This window comes from Pseudopodoces humilis, chromosome 18, assembly GCF_049639895.1.
Source record: "Pseudopodoces humilis isolate 2021_Gansu_Grassland_sample_001 chromosome 18, ASM4963989v1, whole genome shotgun sequence".
In the NCBI taxonomy this organism is placed as follows: domain Eukaryota; kingdom Metazoa; phylum Chordata; class Aves; order Passeriformes; family Paridae; genus Pseudopodoces; species Pseudopodoces humilis.
This window is the reverse complement of record NC_142217.1, coordinates 2,742,145-2,765,591: the sequence shown is the minus strand read 5'-3', so window position 1 is coordinate 2,765,591 and position 23,447 is coordinate 2,742,145. Positions and strand designations below refer to the sequence as shown.

Below are 23,447 nucleotides of genomic sequence, written 5' to 3'. Positions count from 1 at the left end.
CATTCTTCAGATGTGCAGTGACAGCAGCTGTTTTTCAGGTTGCAAATAGCTCCATGCCCTGGAGAGTGTATGGAGGAATGTATTTCCTTGATCTCCACAGGCTCTTGATGTGCTGATGAAAGTGGATTCCCTGTTTAACAGCAAAGTAAGGGCAGGTTGGCAGTTTATTTCTTTTCTATGCTTTTCCCATGGTGTTTTGGGAGGAAGCAGGGAGAAGAGGTTGTCAGCAGCCCTTGGACCCATCTGCAGTGCTGGGGGGTGACTTGGTCCTTTGCTGCAGTTGTGGGAAGGTGGGGGAGAGACCCTCAGCTCTGCTGGGTTCCCTGCAGCCCTGCCAAAAAGTGTCTGGAGAGAACAGGAGCTCCTGAGGAGAACTTCTGCAGGGAGTGATTTTGTTGCTGTCTGTTCCTCTGCACAGGGGCTTTGGCAGGAGGCAGAGTTTGTCCTGGACACCATCACACAGGCACAGCTGTCACAGCTGGAGGAGCCTGGGCCACCCAGAGTTCTGCAAACCCCCTTTTCAGAAGGCAATACCCAAAACGTTTGTTTCCCTGACCTGTGTCAACAGGCAGCTTTGCTGGCAGTGACTGCAATGCTTTTTGTTTGTGTTTTGGCAGAGCGATTGCAATAAACAATAAATGATTTATTAATAACCTGAAAATAGCTGTTCACCAGCTGAGCAGTGGGATGTGTTTGCACTCTCTCCTTGGCTGCAGGGAGCTTCCAAAGCAGCAGTGTTCAAAGCTGACACGTTTAGCTGACAGGCAGGGGTGTGCAGCTGCTGGGGCTGAGGCTCTCCCCAAAGCCAGCTGCTTTCACAGGGCAGCTCCCTGCCTTTGGGGAGGGTGTTTCTCTGCTGGATCCATGCTGGTGCTCGTAGCAGAAGAACGTGGAGGTGAGGAGTGCTCTGCCTGCAGCAGCTCCCTGAGCTCTTTGGCTGCTGGGGGACAGAGGGAAGGAGCTGCTGTCACCCCAAAGGGCCAGCCCAGGGCAGTCCCTGCAGCCTCCCACACTGATGGCAGGAGTTGGCATTTCACACCAAGTCATCATCTCAGGTGGTCTGCAGGCATCTATTCTCCAATTTTTCCAACTTCTCTCCCTGCTGGAGTTTGGAAATCTGGGGGCATCCTTGCTTGAATCAAAGCAACTGAATTTTAGCTGTTATTTCCTTCTGGAAGTCTGCCGTCATCTGGGTCCTGCAGGAGCTTTCACACAAGCTCCTGAGTCATGAGGGGTTTAAAGGGAGTGGGAGGAAGGGGTGGAAGAGGATGTGAGTGGCTCAGCTTCACCCCACTGTGGGAAACTGGGAGGATCTGGAGCATGAGGACAGTGGTGGGGAGTGAGTGAAGGACAGCTGTGTTTATGGAACTGAGCCCAGCCCTGTGGCATGGGGAACACCACAGGGTAGTGCTTGGCTGTGTGGGATATTTCCAGAGCCAGACTGTGGAATGGCCTTTCCAAGGAGCAAAGCACTGCAGCAGTGAAGGTGGTGGGGGCAGTTGCTTCAAGCACCTGTCTCCAGGTGTGTGCAGCATGTGGGAAGCAAACTGCACCAGAGATCCACTGCAGAGGAGTGTTATCAACAAGTGTAACCCTCCTCCAGACATTGTGTGCTTGTGAAGGCACCTGGATCTCTGCAGTGGAGCTTGGCACAGCATCCAGACCAACAGCTTCCTTTGGAAAGGAGTGAGAATTGGCAGCTGTAAGCCCAGAGAGCAGGAAAGAGTGTGAGGTGTACGGGTGGCTGGACCTGGAAACTCACACTCAAGACCTGGAAATGCTCCCTGAGCAAGCCCAGGATGTCAGCTCTGGTTTCCTGGGAAAATTATCTGCAGGTGCCTCACGCTGGGTGGATGGGTTTGCTCTGCAGAAGGGCTCTGTGGATGCCAGTGGGAGCTCTGCTGTGTGAACTCTTCCCCTGCATCTGCTTCCTCTGGCCAAGTCCAATGTTTTACTCAGGCTCCATTGTGAAGGTGCTGAACAGTGAGGGGGTGTCAGAGTCCAATTTAATGTGGTCTGTATTTCTTAGGAAGCGGCACTTGCTACACCTTCACTACTGCTGTACTAAACTGGGTTATCTCCCCAAAGGCACGAGATTCTTTAGCACATGGTGTTCCTGATGCTGTGGCAGCCTGAGCTCCACCCCAGAGGGGGAGCTGGGGTTAATTCCTGCCTGCCTGTCAGGGCAAGCACCTGCAGGTACCTCGTATTCCCAAAGTGCCGTGGTCTCCAGGGGATGGACGTGTCACTCACTGTTCTCTGGCAAGGAAGACCCTGGGAGGGGTTGAAGCTCCCTGCTGCCCCTGGCCTGGGGCTGTGTGTCCTGTTCCTGCAGCCTGGGGAGCCCCTGGATCACTGCCGAGCGTTCCTTTGCCTCTTCCTTCGGCCTCGCTCTCCGCAGCCTCAGCTCTGTCTGCACATTGCCTTTACTGCTGATGGAGCTGCTGCTTTAGCCATTGGCTCCTGCATACAGAAAGGGCTCACGAGAGCAACTACAGCTTTTCCTTTGCTCCACAGAGTGCCCGGGTAGCTGCAGTGTTTGCTGGATTTCATCAGATGAGAGGCGCATCTTTCTTAATAGCCTGTGTGATTTTTTCCAAAGGGACCCATTGCATTAAATCTTTAATCAAGCCAGCTGCTGAGGGAGAACAGTCAGGCCCCTGCCTTTGCTGTGGAGCTCTTGCAGCACCTGAGAGGCTTTCCCCTTCGGAGTAGCTGGAGCTGGTGCAGTTGGAGCCTTTGGAAGGGAGCTGGGGTGGCAAAGGGCCTCGTTGCTCCTCTTCTTCTCCCTGTCCTCTGCTGTAATGGCACAGGGACTGTGTGCCAGGGAAGCAGGATCCTCTCTGTGCTGTGTGTACTTGGGTCACATCAGCCGGCACAATGTGAGATAAACTGCATAGGATTTGGGATGTGCTGTTGCAGGGCTGCTAGCAAAAACCCTGTTCCAGCAGGTTGCTTCTGCTTGTGATTTCTTTTCTTTCCATCCTCAAAAATCCTTGTTTGCCCCAATTTCTTAAGAGTCTCAGGGTTTCTGACTGTCATTTTTGGTATTTTTTTTTAAATAAAATGCCTTTTGGGAACCAGGTGACATTTTGCTGAGCCTGGTGCTGCCTGCCCTGCTCCTGGGCAGGGGAGAGAGAGGGCTCTGCTAGCCCAGCTCACGCTGCCCCATCCTACTTGTGTTGATTTGACTTACATCTTGCATTTGCTGTGTGCTCTGACCTTTTCTTCCTTCCTGTCCCCTGCTTTCTTCCCCCACAGCCTTCTCTGTGAGGCAGGAGTAATTTGGGAGGAAAGCCTCATTCATTTTTCCTGCTCAGCCACGGGTGCAGCTTTTGACTGTGCTGGCAATTGCCTTTGATAGACATTTACAGAGACAGCGACCCGTGAAAGAGTAAATCAAAGACTCAAAGCTGGTGCCTGGGAGGCACCTTCGTCTGATGTGTTCCTCTGCAAATAGTGGGCAGGTAACAAAGACATCTGCAAATCAGGCAGAGTTCAGCAGGGGATGCAGCTTCCCAAAGGAAAGGGGCAGGATAGTCAGATTTATCATAGAATTATGGAATGTACTGAGTGGGAATAAACCCACAAAGATCATTGAGTCCAACGCCTGGCCCTGCACAGACACCCCAGCAATCCCACCCTGTGCATCCCTGAGCTCTGGCAGCCTTGGGGCTGTGACCATTCCCTGGGGAGCCTGGATACCACTGGTCACCAGAGCCTGGAGAGAGGGTTATTAAGCTTGGATTTCACAGCTTGGCTCCTGTAGCTGTAGTTCTGCATGAGGCTTTTCTCTGGATGAAAAAGATGCCTTACGTCTTTATTTCTTTATTTTTAATTTTCATGTTATCTATTTTTATTTGCATCTTGGTGCCTTGAAAAAGCCTTAGCTTTGAGCTTTGACCTCTCTGTGCTCCCATGGCTGGGTTCTTGGGATGCCAGGACCTAATGAGGGGCCAGAGGAGTGCTGGCCCTGATCCTGCTCCAGGGCTGGACTCACTGCCTACGCCTTGAGGTGACTCAGATGGATTTTAGCCATGGCCAATCTCCGAGGCAGTGGGACCTGGTGTGGCAGATGTGCCCCATGGGTGACACCTGGCTCAGACAGCATCACTCCCGTGCTCTGGGCTGAGTGTCTGTAACAGGAAAGCTGCTCCAAGTGCCAGAGCTGCCCTGTTATCGCTTCATCCCCTGTGAGGCTGCCTGTGCTGTTCCCAGAGCATTCATCCATGAGCGCTCACAGGCCTGGCTGCTCTGCTGGCAGCTCCCACCTTGCCTGCCTGGGACAACACTGGCCTGCCAGCAGTGACAGTGTGGCCTGCCTGATGTTCTCTGGTACTTGCCACCTTCACTGCTTGTTTGCAATTTTCCTTGCTCCATGCATGAAATGTGGAGCAACCTTTTAAAATGTGTTCTCCTGGATGTGGGGGAGGGTTTGTCCACAAGGCATACGTGCCCTGCATGCTCTGCATCCCTGGGGGTGGCATGGAGATGCCAAGCTGTTTGCACTGGGCAGGACGAGGGTCACATTGTCCTGGTGACTGTCCCTCCTGCATTATCCCTGCTTTAGGCTGCTGGTGCTGGGCTGGGGAGGTTGGTCCTGCTGAGCAGCACTCCTGTGTGGTCCCTCCATGGGCTCTGAGCAGCATCCTGACACCTCTCCAGGCAGGCAGGGACACCTTTCCAGCCCTGCTGTGTGCACCAAGCAGAAAATCAACCCCTGACCTCTTTAGGTCCCACCCATTTGTGGCTAAATCTCTGGCCAACAAGGAGGCTGAGGGTTTGGATTGCCACGTACCACTGCAGTGCCTGGTCCTGCCATAGCCCCCACAGAAGAGGGGGCACGGGTGTCAGTGCCCAGGGAGGGAAAGCTAACACTGGTTTGGAGAATGAACGGCTGGAAAGGCACAGCTGAGTCAGAACCATCGCCTACAGAGCCTGAGGATATCAGAGTGAAGAGGTCCCGGGCTGTTTTTGGCAGCCTGAGTGCTGCAGGGCAGCATGGGGTCATTGCCCATCACGGGTGCTGGTTGCCCTCACTCTGTGGCCCTCCTCTGTCCATGTGCAGCAGCTGATGTGGAGGAGCCCCAGGGCTTTCCTGAACATCCCAAAACTGCTGCTTCCTGTGGGGATGCTGCGGGCCCCAAGATGAGGGCAGAGCTGTGGTGGGACCTGTGCTGATGAGCCATGTGAGGCTGCACCAGGGGAACCCATCAGCTTCTGCATTTGAAATGTGTCTGCCTGCTTCAGCTTTTGCTTGTTATGTGCTGCCAGAGGGCTGCTGTGGGCAGATCCAGGTGATTTGGAAGAACTCGGAAGAGAATGATGAGAGCTCCTTATTTTGGTGGGGTTGTGATTTCTTTTTCCAGAATTTCTTTTGGGACCTTTGGGAGTGAGTTTTCCCTGCACGCCCCAGGCCCCAGCTGACACTTGTGGATGTGGATTGGGGGCTCACAAAGGTGCTGGCTCCTTCCACTGGAAGTGAAGGCTGAGGTGAGTTTGAGGGTCTGACAGTGGATGAGACTGTGGTGTGACAAAAGGGCAGAGAGCTGCTGCCAGTGAGCAGGGGACCAGAGCAGAGACATCCAGCACTGGACAACTTGGGCTAAGATGCAATCTTCCTTTTTTCCTTTCTTTTTCTTGTTTTGCCCCTTTTTCTGTTGAGGTGTTACAGCTGAGGGAACCTCTCTTGTGCCCTCAAGCCAGCCTGGCACCAGCTGGGGAGCTGTTGGCACCTGAGATAACCATGCAGTAAAGTAGAATCTCAGGATGGTTTGGGTTGGAGGGATATTATAGCTCATCCCATTCCACCTCCTGCCATGGGCAGAGACATCTCCACTTTCCCAGGCTGCTCCAAGCCCCATCCAGCCTGGCCCTGGACACTTCCAGGGATCCAGGGGCAGCCACAGCTTCTCTGGGCACCCTGTGCCAGGGCCTGCCCACCCTCCCAGGGAACAATTCCTTCCCAAAATCCCATCCATCCCTGCCCTCTGGCACTGGGAAGCCATTCCCTGTGTCCTGTCCCTCCATCCCTTGTCCCAAGTCCCTCTGCAGCTCTCCTGGAGCCCCTTTAGGCCCTGGAAGGGGCTCTGAGGTGTCCCTGGAGCCTTCTCCTCTCCAGGTGAGCACCCCCAGCTCTCCCAGCCTGGCTCCAGAGCAGAGGGGCTCCAGTCCTGAGCCCTGCCTGGGAGGAAAGGCAGCACCTTGAGCTTTGCCTGCAGGCCTGTGGGAGGGGACATATCCCGATTTTAATCGGGGGGGGGGGTGGATTGCACAATGCTGAGCTGCAGCACTGAGCTCTGCCTGCCCCTGGCAGCCCCGGCGTGAGTCCACAGCGATTCCCAGGGCCCTGGCTGAAGGACTGGCCTCTGCCCCAGGCAGTTCAGCTGCCATGGCTGAGCCTGGGGGATGTGGGGGATGCGGGAAGTGCAGGTTTGTGCTGCTGTCATGATGTGACTCCTGCCTGTGTGTCCTGCCAGCATCACCAGCGACAGACCCGGCTCTGCTGCCCAGGGGGAGGCAGACACATCAGATAGGGCTCTCCAGCACTGGAGGAGGATAAAATACAGCTCCCAGAGCTGCCTGAGCTGCTGGCAGAGGTGTCTTGGCTGTTGCATGGGACAGTGAAGGTACCGTGGTGCTGGTCCTACCTGTGCACTGAGAGATGGGGCTGAGGTGTGCTGGAGTCCCTGCTTGTGCAGGGGTGCATGCTGGGCTGAGCTACGGTTCACAGCAATGTGATGAACAAATCTTTGCTGTACTTCAAGCTTTTTTATCATATGGGGGTACTGAGGGATGGATTCCTTGGCATTTTAGCTGAACACAATCTGTGTCTGTGTGTGCTGATGAGAGCAGATGTAGAAAGTAGCCTGTTCTGTCACACACTTGTGATGCTGCTTTTAGGTATTTGACAGGGAGAGCCATTGACCTCAGTGTCTTGTGCTCCACCATCTCCTCTCCCATAGTAGCTGCTAACTGATGTAGAACTTTCCATTTCTAATTCACTTTCTCTTTTAAGCAAAAGGTGTTTCCCTCCTGTGAGTGGTTGTTGTTTCCTAGAAGTGCCTGTGCAGACCATGTGCTGTGAGTTATTTTTCTCACCACATTGACGTCATGAGGTTGGAAGTTTGGGGGGTTTTCTGCTGTGGAACATGGCTGTGATGCTGGACCTCCTTCCTCAGCTCTGCAGGCAAGGTGTGCTCTGCTTCCCCTGTGTCCTGGCACAGCTTGACAGACCCCAGGGGGGTGTTGGTAAAAGCCTTACAGCTTACCCCCTCTCTTTGGGGAAAGGCACTGGATTATGGTGGGAACCCAGTGGATCCTTGACCCCAACTGTTTGGCAGAAACCCCCTTGCCAGCTAGTCCCCTCTGGCCAGCCAGCACTTAAATGTTGGGGTTTGAATGTGCTGGATGTGCAGTAGCTGTAGTGCCTTTCCTGGTGTGGTCCAGGCTCTGGCAGGATCCTAGGATGCTTTGCAAGGGCTGGAGCGTTGTTTCCCCACAGCTCTTCAGGGCACAACTTCACATTGCTCATCCCCTGGTGGGTGCTGGGGCAAGGTTCAAACCCCTCAGCCCTGGAACGAGCCCCCTCCTTCCCCTGCCCCTGTGTTGGGTGCTTGTGTGGCCGTGGGATGAGTCAGTGCACTCCGGTGCTGAGGAAGCGTGCTTGGACTGGCTTGTGTTCTGGTTCTCAGCAGATCAGCTGAGCTGACTAATTTCTACTCCTTTCTGCTGCTGGTGTGAGTTTCACAGTGTGACACAGACCTGTCCCACAGCCAGTTCCCACCAGCCTGCACAGACACCTCCCTGGAGTTTCCCTTCCCTCTGTCAGCATGGTAGCGTCTTTTGGAGGCAGCAGCGAGCTAAAGGTGTAAATAAAGGTGAGAAGAGCTGATGCTGCAGATGGTGCAGGATGCCAGGGTCTCCCCCATTCTCTGCATCCTTTGTCCACAGCAGCAGCAGCCTCGCTCTCACCACACAGGCTGCAGTGTCGGGTTTGAACCACGCGCTCCTGGTGGGAGCATGATGTGAGCACATGAGCATGATGTGTGCTGCAGCTGGAAGCAGTTGGGTTCCTCATGCTGGAAAATGGAGGGATTCCAGGAACCCCAGTGTGTGGCTCCCCCATGCACAGCTAATCCCACCAACTTCCAGGCCTGTGGGTGTCCCTGAGGTGGCAGAGCTCAGGGAGCTGATGGGAATGCCCTGAGCAGCTCCGTGACTGGAGCTCTGCTGCCTGCACGTGGGGATGTGAGCGGGGACAGCACAGTATGCTCTGTATGGCAGCAGAGTTCCTCTCAGCTGAGGAGTCTCACCATGCAACTGCTCATTTTGGTGGCACTGACCATTGGGGTAATTGTCCTGACCAATGGGACATTAAATATTTTGCCTATATTGTGAAGGATGTGATCTGCTTTGTCACTTGTCTTACTTCCCTGAAATAAATCAATGTATTTGTTTTCCCTTGGGTTCTATTTGGGCTCTGTACTCCAGCAGTCCTGGAGGTTTTAATTTTACACAACTAGCATTTCAGAAGTTGTAGAGGTTTGTTTTGACTTTGTTTTAATTAAATTGCTATAACCTGGGGGAAATCTTTGTCCTTAATTTAAATGGAAAGCTTTATTCTGGGTAAATCTAACATCCCTGTCTAGCTGGTGATTGTGCTGTTCAGAGTTTTGACAGGAAAAGTTAAAATTTTACTCCAGGCTCAAAAGTTTGCAATCATTGACTGCAACAGGCAGGGCCAGCTCGGTGGCATAAAAGGATTATGTTAATCTATTGTTTGGGAAAGAAGTCAGATTTTGATAGATTCTGTTTTGATGCAGAAATGGGATAATTACTGCTTGAGAGGTCAAAAGAAAATGGTTGGAAATAGAAATGATGCCTGGTATTGGATCCTGGGCTTGTTGAGGATGTCTGTACCCCTCTGGGCCAGTGCTTCCTGAGGGATGTGGGGCTTGTTTGGGAAGTAGGGAGGATTCCAAATTCCCATGGGGTTCAAGCACCATCTCCTCCTGGAACAGCCTCTCCACCACACAAACCCCAGCTGCCAGGCTGGGTCTGCTACCAGTTCTTAAAAGTCCAGGTGAGCTTGAGTGAAGCCCTGGGAAGGAGAGGTGCTCAGGACTGTGCCTCCATGTCCATGGGATCAGTAGAAGGACTTCACACAAATTGGAGGCTGTGGATAAATCATTTCCCAGAGAGGCTGTTGCATATTAGGAAGAGATTGTTCCCTGTGAGGGTGGGCAGGCCCTGGCACAGGGTGCCCAGAGAAGCTGATCCAGCCCCTGGATCCCTGGAAGTGTCCAAGGCCAGGCTGGACAGGGCTTGGAGCAGCCTGGGATAGTGGAAGGTGTCCCTGACCATGGCAGGGGTGGAACAAGATGGGCTTTAAGATCCATTTCAACCCAAACCATTCTGTGATTCCATGATTCTATGATTTATCCATAGTTCCCTTCCAAGCAAGTCATGCCAAGTGCTGGTCAGGTGCTCATCCCACTCATTTTGTTGTGTATGAGGTGATCTCCTATGCCTGGCTCTTAACTGAATTTTGATCTCTCTCCAGCCTGTGGCCACTGGTGCCACCTCCCTGCCCTGGTGAGCCCCACGAGGGGACCCAGCAGCCGTGGGTAGTGCCCAGCACTCACAGCTGGTTTGGGAAGCTGTGGGCACAAGGCTGGGGTGAAGGGAGCAGCAGGGTCTCACTGAACAGCCATCAGGAGGAGTGGGGACAGCACAACACACGGTGAAAATTGTGTGGCCAGGGTGGCTTTGCCCCATGGGCTGGCAGATGGGCACAGCCCCTCCGTCCCTTTTCTGCTTCATCTTTCTCAGTCACAACACTGCGAGTCCTGGCCCCTTCTGGGAAGTTTTGGGGTTATGCACTTGCTAAGGAAACCATGTGGGTGTGACAGGGATGGTGGGGGTGCAGTTGTCAGGAGGCAGCTGTGGGAGGGGGCTGCTCCTCCTTGGAGCTCTGCTGTCTGTGGGATGTCGGCAGCGGTATCGATGCAGTCTTCTGCTCTCCCAGCCTGGAGACCGCTTGCTCCATATTGATTATAATTTTTTTTCTGAAGACTGATGAAGTTTCCTGGGCTCTAATTGCATGAATTATTCTCCTTTCCATTTTCTGAAACCCTTGATCATGTTAATGAGTTTTCCAATTTTTGCTTTGGGTTTTGCTAGGGCTGGTTTTTCAGAGAAAAAGAACAACTGATGTGCAATGAGCTGGGTCTGTTCCCAGGCTGCTTGAGTAAGTGGGGATTATACACATCCCAGTTTGTCCCACTTGGGCAGGACCTGGGAGTTTTGTTCCTTTTGATTTGAAAGAATCACAGAATTACAGAATGTCCTGACTTGGATGGGACCCATGAGGATCATGAGTCCAGTTTCTGGCCCTGCACAGACACCCCAACAATCCCACCCTGTGCATCCCTGAGAGAGTTGTCCAGGCACTCATGGAGCTCTGGCAACCTTGGGGCTGAGATAATTCCCTGGGGATCAAATGAATTTTGGGTGGATCTCAAGCAGAGTGGGGGCAGAGCCAACCTTTGCTTTTGGGAACGGTTCAGCAGAGGCAGAACCCCTTCCCCAGACAGCCCTGCCAGCTCCAAATGTCCTCAAATTATCCTGCTTTTGTTTCTCCTTTGGCTGTGTTTACTCCCATCCCCTCATTGTTGATGTTTTAGACTTTCTTCAGTCCTTTTGAACTCAACAAACCATTTTTAGGAGGTATCAACCAATTTTCTCTCTCTTTTATTTCACTTAGCAAGTATCTAAAGGCCCGTGTGACTCCTCCAGCTGCCTGTGCTGCTGGCTGCTTTTCCCTGCCCTTATCTCTTCCCTGCAAGCCTGAGCCAGGTTTTATGCAGCCATCAGGGAGCAGCACCAGGGACAGCCCTGCTTTGGGAGATAATTATCCCTGTGTGCCCATGATTTAACTGCACAGTGCTGCGAGTGGGGAGAGCCTTTTGAAGTGGGATGAAATAACCTGGCAATTTCCATCGATCCAGGGGGGTTCAAAAGGGAATTGGATTTCAGGAGCATGCACATCCCATGCTGCTCCAGAAAGGGACAGATGCTGATCAGCTGCTGCAGGTGGGTTACTGGATCAGCCCTGGCATCTCTGTGCTGGGGGCTGGGGCTGCCTCTGTGCTGCCACACTGGGTTTGGTGCTGACTCCACCTCTGCTTCCCGGCTGCTGCTCTGGGAAGGTGAATTTTCATAGAATCATAGGACTCAACTCTCACCCCTGCACAGACACCCCAACAATCCCACCCTATCCATCCCAAGAGCATTATCCAAACACTCCTGGAGCTCTGGCAGCCTCGGGGCTGTGCCAGCACCCTCTGGAAAAGAACCTTTCCCTGAGATCCAAACTGACACAGCTCCAGCCATTTCCTGTCCCTGTCACAGAGAGCAGAGATCAGAGCTGCAGCCCTGGTGAGCTCTGTGCTCCATCTCCTCCAGCTGAGCAAACCAAGAGCCCTCAGCTGCTTCTACGGTGTCCCCTCCAAAGCCTTCCCATCCTTGGAGTGCAACGCTCTCCCTGTGTGATTCTATGGTATTTCCAAGAAAGAGGGAATTTTAATTTAATTTGAGAATGAAGGTATTTTACCTTAATTTGGGCGGCACATCTGGGTTTGCTGCTGGAATTAGAGTAGTTGTGCTAAGTGATACATTGGGTAAATCACTAAATTGATGTGGTTGGCTCGTGGTAGGTACCAGCACGGAAGTGTGTGCATAATGCAATAGAGCTGGCAATTACAGCAAAGTGCCTGCTTAGACTGAAATTATTGAGCCTCTTGCACACTCTGCACTTTATAACAGCTGTGCTGAAATGTAGCTCTTCCCAGAGGGCTCCACAGATCTACCAGCAAGTACACATCGCTCCCAGAGCTGTGCTGTTCCCAGGAGTTGGCTCCAGGAGTCCTCAGACATGTTTCTGCAGGGTGCTGGGCACCACAGAGAACCTGCAGTGTGTTGTGCCACTGTGGGCTGGTGTTTGTACAGAGCATGGCCACATTTAGAATCAAGGTGAAATGCTTGGATTAATTCTGGATGGAATTATTTAGGTTAGAAAAGTCCTCCAAGATCATTGAGTCCAACTGTTACCTCAGCACTGCCAGGCCCACTCATCTATCCTCACAGAGAGGCATTTCTTTCCAATATCCCATCTAGTCCTGCCCCTGGTCAATGCGAAACCGTTCCCCGTTGTTCTGTCACTAAAGTCCCTCCGCAGCTCTCCTGGAGCCCCTTTAGGCTCTGGAAGGGGCTCTGAGCTCTCCCAGGAGCCTTCTTTTCTCCAGGTGAACAACCCCAGCTCTCCCAGCCTGGCTCCAGTTCAGGAGCATGTCCATGGCCTCCTCTGGATTTGTTCTGATGTCTCTTGTTCATCTGTTTCTTAAATCAGTTCATACTTGCATTTAACATATTTCTTCATGTGCACGTGCTGATCATTGTTTTTGAGCACCCTGTGAAATAATGTATTCCAATTTTATTTTTATAACCATCCCAAAACAGTTGATGATTCTCTGGCATGCTGGGTTAACCAGCAATGAAAAGTTTGGCCTCAGTCACTGTGGGTGTATTTAAAATAAAATGGATAAAATGATAAAATGGTGGGTGGAAGTTTACTTCCTACACCCCAAGAATTAGTGCTCAGAATTTTTAAAAAACAGTGATTATCAAAATTCTTCTGAACTGGCTGAAAGATTTGACTGGGAGCTGATGTGTGACATCAGTTGTGAGTTTTCTGCAGTTTGGAAAATTCCTACCCCAGTCCTTTGAAGTCCCCACGGTGCTTTCAGGTGACTGCCCAGGTAACTTGGAGAGCCTGGTCCCTCCCCCACTGGCACCAGGAAAAGGATCATAAGAAATTCTCTTCCACCTGACCTGAGGACACAGATGTTCTTGGAGGATTAGGAAGCTTCCTCTCACCCAGTTTTGGGGATCTCAGCAGGTATTTTTCCCTTGTGAGGAGAGGGACTGGGTTACCAGGACTCCTGTGATGAAATGACCTCTTTGCCACAGGACATGCTGGGATGAGCAGGCAGCAATGCCTCCTGCTCCAGACTGTTCCTGATGAGTTTCTCAGGCTCCAGCTCCTCCTGTGGCTCACCTGGCAGCTTTTCTAGACTGTTCTGCTGTCACTGCTCAATGTCACACCTCCAGTCTAGGACTCCACTTGTGCATCCTGCTGGGCTCCGTTCTCAGCGCTGCTGGAGCTCTGCTCTCCAGGTGTCAGCCAGCCTAGGAAGGGGCCAAAGGGAAAGGGAGCCTTAAACCAGCCAAGGTTTTGCTTGTAGAGATGGGGTGGCTGCCACGATGGCTTTAACCTGTTTGAATTGCTTCCCCCAAGCACTGGGAGGTTGGGAACTGGTGAGCATCCCCTGTGCTGTTCAGGGGGGAGGGATGAGCTGTGGGAAGCATGGCTGAAGGAGGAACAGGATGGGCTCTGCATCAGTGGCTGAGTTGCTTTTAGGGATGCAGCTCCCCAGAAGAGCCAGGGCTGGAAAGGGGATATGTTTACAGTTAAACACGAGATTACAGTGTGAACACTTCACTGGTGTTGAGTGGTCTGGGTGTGGAGTGAAACTGGAGCCCTAGAGAAATAGTTAGGGTCCTCTTGAGCTGTAGGCATGGATGGAGGAGCTGTCAGCTCAGAAGAACCCCCTTTTCCTCTTTCCCTGCTTCTGCCTATCCATATTTAAAAAGTGTAATTGGAGCAAAAGCTGCTTGGGGAAGCCACAGAGATGTAACCAGATCTGGTTTGCTCACAGTGGGCTCAGGAGCATAGGGACTGGGTGCTAAAAGGAGTCTCTGGGAATGGTGCAAGGGCCACCTTTCAGGGCTGTCTGCCTCGTCCCACTGTGCTGGGTGGCCACAGGACCTGGCAGAGAAGCTTCCCAGTTCACACTTAGGATGTCTGAACTGCTGGGATGTAGCTGTGATGATTTCTGCCTGAAAAAGCATTGTGGTTTTTGCAAGCTTGGACTGGTGCTGGTTCCAATATCTATGATGGCTTCACTGTGTTGGGAGGGTTCTGAAATGGGGACTGTTGGTCTCTAGGGCCCAAAGCAGTATATGCACAGGAATGTGTGAGATGACCCAGGCAACCAGGCTGTGTTTGACTTGTGGGTATTTTTCTCCTCCCAAATGCTGTAGCCAGAGGTGTGAGATGCCTGTACCAGGGCTGGGTGATGGCTGTGCAGCTGTGCTCAGCATCCCCCAAGTCCCAGCGCCGTGTGGGTTCTGATTCCTGCTTTAACATCTCCTCCACAGCTCCTCTTAAAAATCAGTTTATGTCTCTGCAAATTAAACCACTGTTTCACTTATGAAGTGTTTCATTCCACTGGTAAGTGGAAATGGGAAGCTGTCGCATCGCTGAGTGCGTGGCTGCAAACCCCAGTACGGCAGATTGTTAATGTGAAATTAGAGAGTTCAGCAATATCTTGGCAGATTGCCTCTGCTAATAGGAGGCACCGAGCTCCTCTGGCAGCCAGCTGATGTGAGAGCCATGTTTGAAGGGCTGGCCACTCATTCTTTGAGCAAGGAAGGGCCTGAGGGCTGTTCCATGTCCTTGGGGTAAAGGAGACAGCCTCTCCCTTGCCCCGAGGCACCAGCACAAAAGCAGAGGCTGTAACTCAGAGTGATGTGGGAGCTTGTGCTGCCTCAGCATCGGCCCTGGTTGTGCTTTCAGCCAGATGGGTTCAGTCAGCCCTGTCCAGGGTGCCTGGGGTACTCTGGGGGGGTTGCAGGGCTGGAATCCCCTCTGGAGTATCACTTTTTGGGCACAGTTAGAGGTGTTTATGGAATTGTCTGAGTTTGCAGGCATTGGTACCTTCAATGCCACCATCCCCAGCCTACCCAGAGGTTTCATGAAGGTAGCGTTTCCTCCTGTTTATTTTCTAAGTGCTGGCACTGTTGGGCTCAGGGACTGAGCTCTGCAACTTTGTTGGGAGCCTGACTCCCTGCCGAGAGCTGCGGCTCCTATCTCCTCCCCACCGGAGGGTACTGCAGCAATGTGTGCTGTCACCTGTCCCAGGTGTCCCCCTGCTGCTGGGACGCTGGGGGAGTCTGGCTTGCTCCTTGGATTTTGTGCCCACCAGTCTGTCGAGTCCTCCTGCTGTTTTTGTCTGCAGTCTTCCAAACTGCCCTTTTGTCCCCAAACAGTTCTGCTTTGCAAATGCCAGAGGAGGATCCCTGGGGCAGCATCGCTGCTCCCCTGCCCTCCCCACAGGTGGTGGAAGGGGGAAAAAGAGGGATTCAAATGAGCACCGCTGTTCCTCTCCGGCTGCCCTGTCCAGCCCCCTCTCCTGTTGCCTTGGCATGGCTCAGGAGCAGGTAACACCACCTCTGCCAGGTGACCCCGCTGTCCTCCTCACACTCCCAGCTGTTTGTGCCTCTGCCCGGTTTGCTCTGGGTGCCGTGCCTTTTTCCATAGCAGGGAAACAAGAGTTTGTCCCCTTCTGCCTCCCCTTCTCCTGGGCTGCTTCCCTGCCAGCCCCCTCTGCTCTTCCCCGGCTCCTCCGCTCTCCTCCGGCTCGTGTGACCTCCTTTGACGTGTTGCATTTCACGGCGGAGGGTGTCGGGGAGCCGATGGCAGATAAGCGGGGTGAGTGACAGTGTTACTGCTCTGCAGCGCTCAGAGCCAGCCGGCGGATGCGCTGCCCTCTCCGCAAACCCATCGGTCCGGGGGAGCGCCCTGGACCCCTCCCCAGCTGCGGCGGAGCCCATCGGAGGGAGCAGGTGGGAGCCGGGGGAGGGTGGCTGTGCGGAGCAGTGCGCGAACAGCTTCATTTCCCCGGCTGCCAGAGGAGAACAGCCCCCGCTGTCCCTCCCCGTGTGTGCCGGGGCGGGGGAAGGTGCCCGGGGGACCGTGTGCCTGCCCCATGGAGATGCTGGCATGGTCCCCCGTGTCCCCCCCGAGCATTGCAGCCCCCTGCTTTGTGTGCAGGTCTGCTCGCTCTGTTTGCCGGGATGAATGTCAGCGCCCGGAGCGGGGAGCAGGGAGTGGGGATGGCGCAAACAAATTATCCCACCACCCCCTCCCAAAAAAAAAAACCAACAAAAAAACCCAAAGCGGGGGCGGCGGCAGGGACCGGGATCAGGGACCGGGGACAGGGACCGGGGACAGGGACCGGGCACAGGGACCGGGCACAGGGGAGCGGGGACTGTGGCTCTGCCGGGAACACCGAGCCGGGGCCGGCCGCCCGGGTGTCCCCGGGCCGGGCTCCGCGGGGCGCAGCTGGCTGCTCAGGCATTTAGTTCCAGGGGGAAAGCTGAGCCAGAGTCCACAGGAGAAGAAAGAAAATAAGGGAGGAGGGAAGTGGAGGTCAGGAAGGGCTTTCGGCAGCGGATGGCCGTCCCTGGTGGCGAGGGGGCTGCTTGCAGGGGATGGCACTAAGCAGGGAACCAGCAATGAATGCAGGTTGTTTATTTTTTAACATGGCATCCACACCGGAGGGATAAAAGGGTGCTCAGGGAGCTTGGGGCTCTGCCAGCTGAGTTACCATCAGTTGTCCTTGCCGTTTCCTCTCCTGGCATGGCTGGGAGTCGCCGTCAGACACCCCTTCCCCTGGATATGCTTCATTGACTCGATCTGCCTTTGCTCCGTGGGGCTGGAGCAAGGTTTGGGTGTTTTTTTTCTGAAGCCCTCGTTTTTTCTCCGCCCAGCTGGCGTCAGGCGCCGAGGATGCAGAAACAAGTGCTCCTGACTAGGGGAGGGCTGGCAGGAGGATTTCCCTTCGGGTTCGCAGCATCCCCGTGTCTGCTGTCTGCTGTGGAAGGGCTTTGTGTTGGAGCGTGGGGAGCAGAGCTCACAGGTCACCTCTAACTGGATCAACCTCGCTTGCTTTAAATTCCTGTCCCTCTTCTTGGGCTCAGGTGTTTGGTGACAGGCTGGAAAGTCATGGTAGGTGGGTGCTGCTGGCAGCTGAGAGTGCCTTCTGCTCTGGAAAACAGGGAGGGAGGAAAACTGGTGGACTCTGAATATCCTTGGGAAGAGCAAGCGGGGATCCTCTCCACACTGTAAGAACAGACCCTTTGGAAATTCATCTGAGCAGCCGATTTCTTGGTGTTTGTCATCGCCTCTGAGATCAAACCCCATCCCCTTCCTCATCCGAGGGCCACCACAGCCAGGCTGGGCCACCTACTCAGAGGGCAGCTCCTCCACCTGCCCAGTGCCACTCGCCGTGGGGGCTCGCAGACCTGTGCCAGCGCTACCGAGGGACCCTTTCCAGCGAGCACTTTTAATTCTTCCTCCTTCACTCAGCTCTGCAGCATCACATGAAATGATATGTGCAGCCGCCAGCTGCCCTGAGCTGAGACCTGCGCTTGGCTCAGGGAGACAGGACTTAGCAGCCTGCAGATCTGAGGGCTCACTGGAGCACGCTGTGGACTGTCCAAGTAACTCGTGGCTGAGCTCCTCCTGCCCTGTGCTGGCTCGCTCCGGCCCTGCTCCCTCCCGGTGCCGAGGGCTGGCAGGGCGCACGGCCGGGGTGTAGCATGCACGAGCGAGCAGAGGGACACGGGGACACCGGCGGGAGCCATGGCTTCGTTTGGGAAGCTGACGGAATATTTCAGCCTGAGGAAGTCGAGGCCGGAGCTGCGCTCCAGGCGCTGGAGCCGGCGGAGCGGGAGCTGTTGCTGTAGTGTCACGGAGTGCAGGTACGGGCTGGCAGTGACCCCACTGTCCTGGTGTCTCTGTGTGTGCCCGGGGCTTGCGGGGTGGGATGTGCAATCCTTGGTGCTTTGCTTTCTGTTTTCTTCTCTCGGGGCTGGGAGGGGGCTGGGAGCAGGCCAGGGGCTCTGGAAGCATCACCCCGTTCCCGTCTGGGGCTCCCACGTAGCTGGTGGCTGCAGGATGTCTCTGGGAGGCTCTGTGACCTGGCATCTGTCTCCCTGCCCAGGGCACGTCCCAGGTGTCGGTGGCACATCTTGGGTGTCTGCTGGGTGACCACGTGCACCTGTGCCTGCCTCTGCCTGGTGCTCTCTGCTGTGCCACTGCACTGTCCCCTCATCCGAGGAGCGAGGTCATTGCACCAAAATCACCCTTCCCTCCTCCTGCCCCGTGCGAAGGCCTCTGCAGGGGCAGCGAGAAGTGGCTACACGCGGTGGAGTCTGTGTGCATGAGGTGCTGATGGAGCCTCCTGTCGTGTAGGAAGGGTCTGGCAGTGGAGGGGGGAGCTCCTCTGGGCAGATGGACACACGGTTCATCGGCAGCTCTTTTGGGGTTTGGATTGATGAGGGGATCACGGTGGGGATGGGGAAGGTGGCATTTGGGCCGACTGGAAATCCTCTAGGAGTGCTCAGTGTTGGGGGGGGTTGCACACATCCTTGTGTTGCATGTAAACACAGTTACTGCAATTTAGAAAATTGCTCTGTGCCTGGGTGGCTTCTCCTTGGATGTCCTGTAGGACAGGGCTGGCACTTGGTGCTGCTCTGGGCTCGTCCCCATTTGTGCCTGAGCAGCGTGTCCCCAAATGTCCTGCTGACCGGCAGACCGTGCCTCCCCGCTGCTGTGGGGTGCAGCTCTGTGTAGGGACACACGGCAAAAAATAACAACAAGGTGTTCATCTACCTTCCTTCCTGCTTGTTGAGCACTTTGTAAAGGTAATTAAAATATCTACAGATTGAGATGAAGTTGGAGCCCCTCCTGCTGCCACTGTCTCCCCTCTTCCCTCGGTGGCTGAAGAGGAGTCGCCTCTTCCCCGCTCACTCGTTTCTCTGGAAACATTCCTAGCAGAGCCAGGAGCTTTGCTCTGCTCCTTTTTGGCATTGTGGACGGAAACCCTGGTTTCTGCCCGCAGGTTTTTGCTGTCCTGGTGTGGAGCTGGGTGTGAGGAAGGTCTGTGGTCCAGGTGCTGCTGAGCACAGTCGGTGCCTGGGGTGTGCTGTGTGGAGCCAAGCGTGTGCCAGTGCCTGGCCGAGCGAGAGGAGGAGGTGCCACCCCCATGTGCAGGGTGCCACGATCCTGGACCTTGGCGTTTGGGGTGAGTTGGGGTGGTTTCCTGGGTAATGGGAGATGTCATGGTGCCTTCTTAGCTCTGGGATGTGAGCCACAGAAAAGTGGCATTGATGGCAGTGATGTGTAGCTCACGTACCAAATTTTCCAGGAGATGCTGGCTATGCATGTGGGACTCTGAGCAAGCTGCTCTGGTGGAAGGCATCCCTGTCCATGGCAGGGGGTGGAACAGGATGAGCTTTAAGGTCCCATCAACGCAAACCAGTGTCTGAGCTGTCCCCTCATGCAGGACTGTGGCTCACTGTGCATCAGACGTGGCCACCATGGCCACTGCCTGTCGGGGCTCAGCTCTGTGTGGCTCCTCTTCCCCCCAGGCAGATCCTGTGTGTGCCCAGGTGCTCTGCTGTGGCCAAGCTCGAGTTGCACAGAGCTCGAGTGGACCTGTGGATACTGAGCCCGTTCCCTTGATTGCTCTGACTGATTATGAAACTATCTAACTGAGTGTTGATTGAAGAGTGGGATGCTTTGAAATCAGTGTCACTTATCACCCCAGCTGCTTGAGCTTTGGCCTGTTCCCCACACAATGTCTGTACCTTGAGATGCCCCAGGAGATCTCCACAGCTGAGATCCAGAGGCCAGCACAATGCAGCTGCTGCGATGTCTGGCCCTGCTCTTGCTTTAGATGATGCTTCTTCCAGCTCCGTTGATCAACTTTCTGCTTTTACTTTGTTTCTTCACTCTACTGTGGGCAAGTGAAGCATGGAGATAAGATCCTCAGCTCCCGCATTTCCACGCGCATGGAGGTAGCAGAGATCCTGCGTGCCAGCCTCAGCAGGGTGATGTGTAACAGCCTCAGCACAGCCCTGCCCTGCTCCTGCTCAGTGCAGCCAGGCTCCCATCCTGCTTCCCAAGGCTGCATGATCCCCTGGGACCGCAGGGAACAGACGTAGGCAGGTACTCAGTCGAGAGTGTGCACTGACTGGAGTTATTGCATTCTAAATATAGTGGTCCCACGCATTCTCACAGGACCTAACAGAAATCAGCAGGTGTGCAGTTACACTTTTAAATAATATTCCTACATTTTTAAACTATGCCTCCAGATAAAGCAACGTGAGTGAGCTGGGATGAGTAAGTCTGTTGGGTTTGAGAATTTGTGGGCTCAGAGTTGTGTGCAGAAGGGGACCCCAGCAGGAGATCATCTCACTCGAGGTGCTTTTGGGCAAAGGCGCTGCTTGTGGGAGCTCTTCAGCCTCTGCCCTCCTGCTCTGCCCCAAGCTGTGCCACAGAGTGGGTCCTGATTTGTCCCTCTGTGTTGTGTCAGCTGGAGGCTCCTCCAGCCTGAGCCCTGTGCTGCAGGAGGGGCTGTGGCAGAGCTCCTCCTGTTATTAAATCAATCACCTGGCCAGTTGTCCCTGGGGCTGGGAGGGACAAGGGGTGACAAGGTGGGGGTCAGGGTGTCCCTGTACTGGGACAGGGACTGGCAGTGTGAGTGAACACCCCAGCCAAGCCCAGCCCAGGGGAGCAGCTGATTTATTTGCAGCAATTTTTTTCTGTCTAGCAGGGGCAGTGATGGATGAATGAGAAACTCTAGCTGACAGGCTCCAGAGCAGGACTGCTTCGTGGGGGATAAAAGTTCAGAGCATCGCAGGGACAGGAGGATTTGTCTGCAGACCCAGGTGCAGGTGCCTGTGAGTGAAGTGCAGGAGGGGCTGGGGGTGCCTGCTGAGGTCTGAGGGATGTTCTTTGTGTTATCTTGTGGTGCCAGCCTTGAGGTGCTTGAGCCCAGCTCTGTGTTTTGTCTGGAAGGGCAAAGATGATCTGCTCTGGGATGGAGGAGAAATGGAAGGTAAAGGCAACTTATTTTAAATAGCTCTTTTAGTGATCTATTTGTAAACTGAAAGGTCTGGACAACTGATTTTGGGTTCCTGCAGCTTTTGCAAAGTGTGTCAGAACATCAGTGTTGTGTTGTTGTGTTGTTGCTGGGCTGAGAGAAGGGCCCTGCCCGCTGTGGATGAGCCAGGGAGGCTCCAGGGTGGGCTGGAGCTCTCTGGAGCATGGTGCCACTGCCCAGGCTGCTGTCGGCTGCCAGCGCTGCTTCTCAGTGAGCCAGCCTGGCAGAGCACTGGGCTGGGGCCCTGCAGGGATTCTGGAGGACAGGGATCCCATGTCATACTTCATGGTGTGGGAGAGTTTCTTGAGGACACTCTTGGAGCTGCTGTCAGTCTGGGTGCAGTTTGGGAATGCAGAACTGCCTGACAATGCCAGTTCTATCACCACAGAGGTGACCTGCAACAGCAACTAATTCATTAAAAGAATCATTAAAATCCCAACTAAAAGTTGTTAAAAATCCCAAGTCCTATCCAAAGGTGGCTTTTGAGAGACATTTTCTCCTCTAGGCAGGAACCTGTGGCTTTCACTGTTGGCCTAGGACTATTCTGAGATAGATCCATTCCCTGGCCTCAGGAAGCTGATGGCTGTTCCTTCTTTGACCTCTCCTCTTCTCTGTGGTCCCCAGAGCCCCACAGGGTCCCCAAAGAGGGGATGATGAGTTCCTCAGGAGTTCACTGCCCAGTTGATATTCATTTATTGATAAGAAGATATTCAGGATGAGGGAATAGAGGAGGAAACTTGTGCCTGGATTTGGATCCTCCATCGTGCTCCTGGGGGACACCTTCAGCCCTGGAGGCAGCAGAGCTGAAAACCCCCAAAAACCTGGGGGTGGAGACCCCATGTCCTCAGTGGGCTCCAGGAGAGGAGCTGTTCTCTGGCTTGGGGTGGCCTGTGGTGAAAGCCAGGGAAGCTCAGCATGGGGAAAGGGGAGGAGAGGAGTTTGGCTGTGCAGGGCCTGCAGGCTGGCAGCTTTAGGGTTCCTCTGCCTTTTTTCTCTCAGTAGCCGAGTTGGAAGCTGGTGTTAATTAACAATGAATTAGATTATGTAAGAATTAAATTACATAGAAATTCCAGCTTTCTGGGCCTGTTTTTGCCCATGTCATTAGATAATCTCCAGCTGAAGAAGGGGTGCTCGGGGTGATGCTCCATCTTTGCACTCCTGGGGGCAGAGGTGGCTCCAGGTGTTCCCAGGGTCAGAGCCTGTCCCAGGCCCTATGGGAAGCTGGAGCAGGGATCTGCTTTGTGCCATGGGGAGCTGTTACCTCCACTCCTTTAGGGGTCTTTTCCACACTGATATCCTGATCCATATCCTCACTGTGCAGTGTGATGGGCTTTGAGGGAGGGAGGGGTAGTGGGGAATGTTTTCCTGGCAGGATTGTGCTTAGTTGTTTTTGGGTGCTTAAAAATATCTCCTCAGCTCTGACAGCATGTCTGTGTTCAAGACTGTGATGGGGGACAGGAGGAACTGGCAAGTTTTGGGGCTGGGAAATTGCACTGAGGGAACAGCTCCTGTGCTAGCAGCACACAGCTTGAGACAGGTAAAGATGGCACATAAAGATGCCCAAAGGGGCGACTCTGAGGGGCTGTCCTACATGACTGAGAGTTTGACTGACTTCTCCTACTTTGTTTTTCACACATTTTGGACAAAATGCTTTCTGCTTCCAAATGACATGTCCATATGGAAAGATATCTGCATTTTACAGGAGAAAACTAACAAGGAACTTGGAAGTGTTTTGGGTTAAGTTGAAAGTTTCCACTTGGAATTGGTCAATAAGGTGTTTGTGACACTTGTACCCCAAACTTCCCAACACTCAGCAGGAAAATGTGTGTGGCTGCAGGGAATCCCATTTTTTGTTGCAACAGATGATTGTAACCTATGAACAAATCGATGTCCATTGCCACTGCATGGGAGTAGTCAGTGCTGGTGCTGGAAGTCCTAAATCCAGTGTTAGTGACTCAGCCTGTGAGTGCTTTGCAGAGGTGCTGAGCATCCATTAATCCTCTCAAATGGAGCAGGCAGCTGAGCCCCAGCACCTCTGCAGCTTGGCTAGGCAGGAATGAGGGAAAGAGCTTCATGAGCTGGAGCTGGAAACTTCTGCCTCGTTCAGCTGGAGCTTAGGACTGTGGTGACAAGTTTTGGGGTGCCTGAGGCTGCACAGCTCTGTGTGGGGCTGATTTCAAGGACATCCTGTGTCCTCTTGGGTGAGGCTTGTTAGGAATGATGCTCCAAAGACTGGAGCCCCTTTGCCATGGAGACAAGCTGAGATCTGGAGAAGAGAAGGCTCTGAGGAGACCTTAAAACCCCTTCCAGTGCCTAAAGGGGGATTTTAAAAAGAGGGAGAGCGACTTTATACATGGGCAGACAGTGACAGGACAAGGGAGAATGGTTTTAAGCTAAAAGAGGGGAGATTTAGATTAGATATTAGCAAATAATTGTTCCCTGTCAGGGTGGGGAGGCCCTGGCACAGGGTGCCCAGAGAAGCTGTGGCTGTCCCTGGATCCCTGGAAGTGTCCAAGGCAAGGCTGGACCGGGCTTGGAGCAGCCTGGGATAGTGGAAGGTGTCCCTGCCATGGCAGGGGATGGAATGAG

General features: G+C 53.9%; 1 protein-coding gene across 7 annotated transcripts in view; it reads left to right on the top strand.

The window, feature by feature from the left end:
- Positions 1–23,447, top strand: part of LOC102110019 (ankyrin repeat and fibronectin type-III domain-containing protein 1-like) — a 245,663-nt gene that overhangs the window by 38,495 nt on the left and 183,721 nt on the right. The window contains exon 1 of one of the 7 annotated variants that reach the window (XM_088064290.1): positions 17,552–17,670. The exons of the other annotated variants lie outside the window; for them this stretch is intronic. Within the exon in view, the coding sequence (XP_087920416.1) occupies positions 17,552–17,670 (119 nt within the window). Of the gene's footprint in view, positions 1–17,551; positions 17,671–23,447 lie in introns of those variants that run through there. 7 annotated transcript variants of the gene reach the window in all.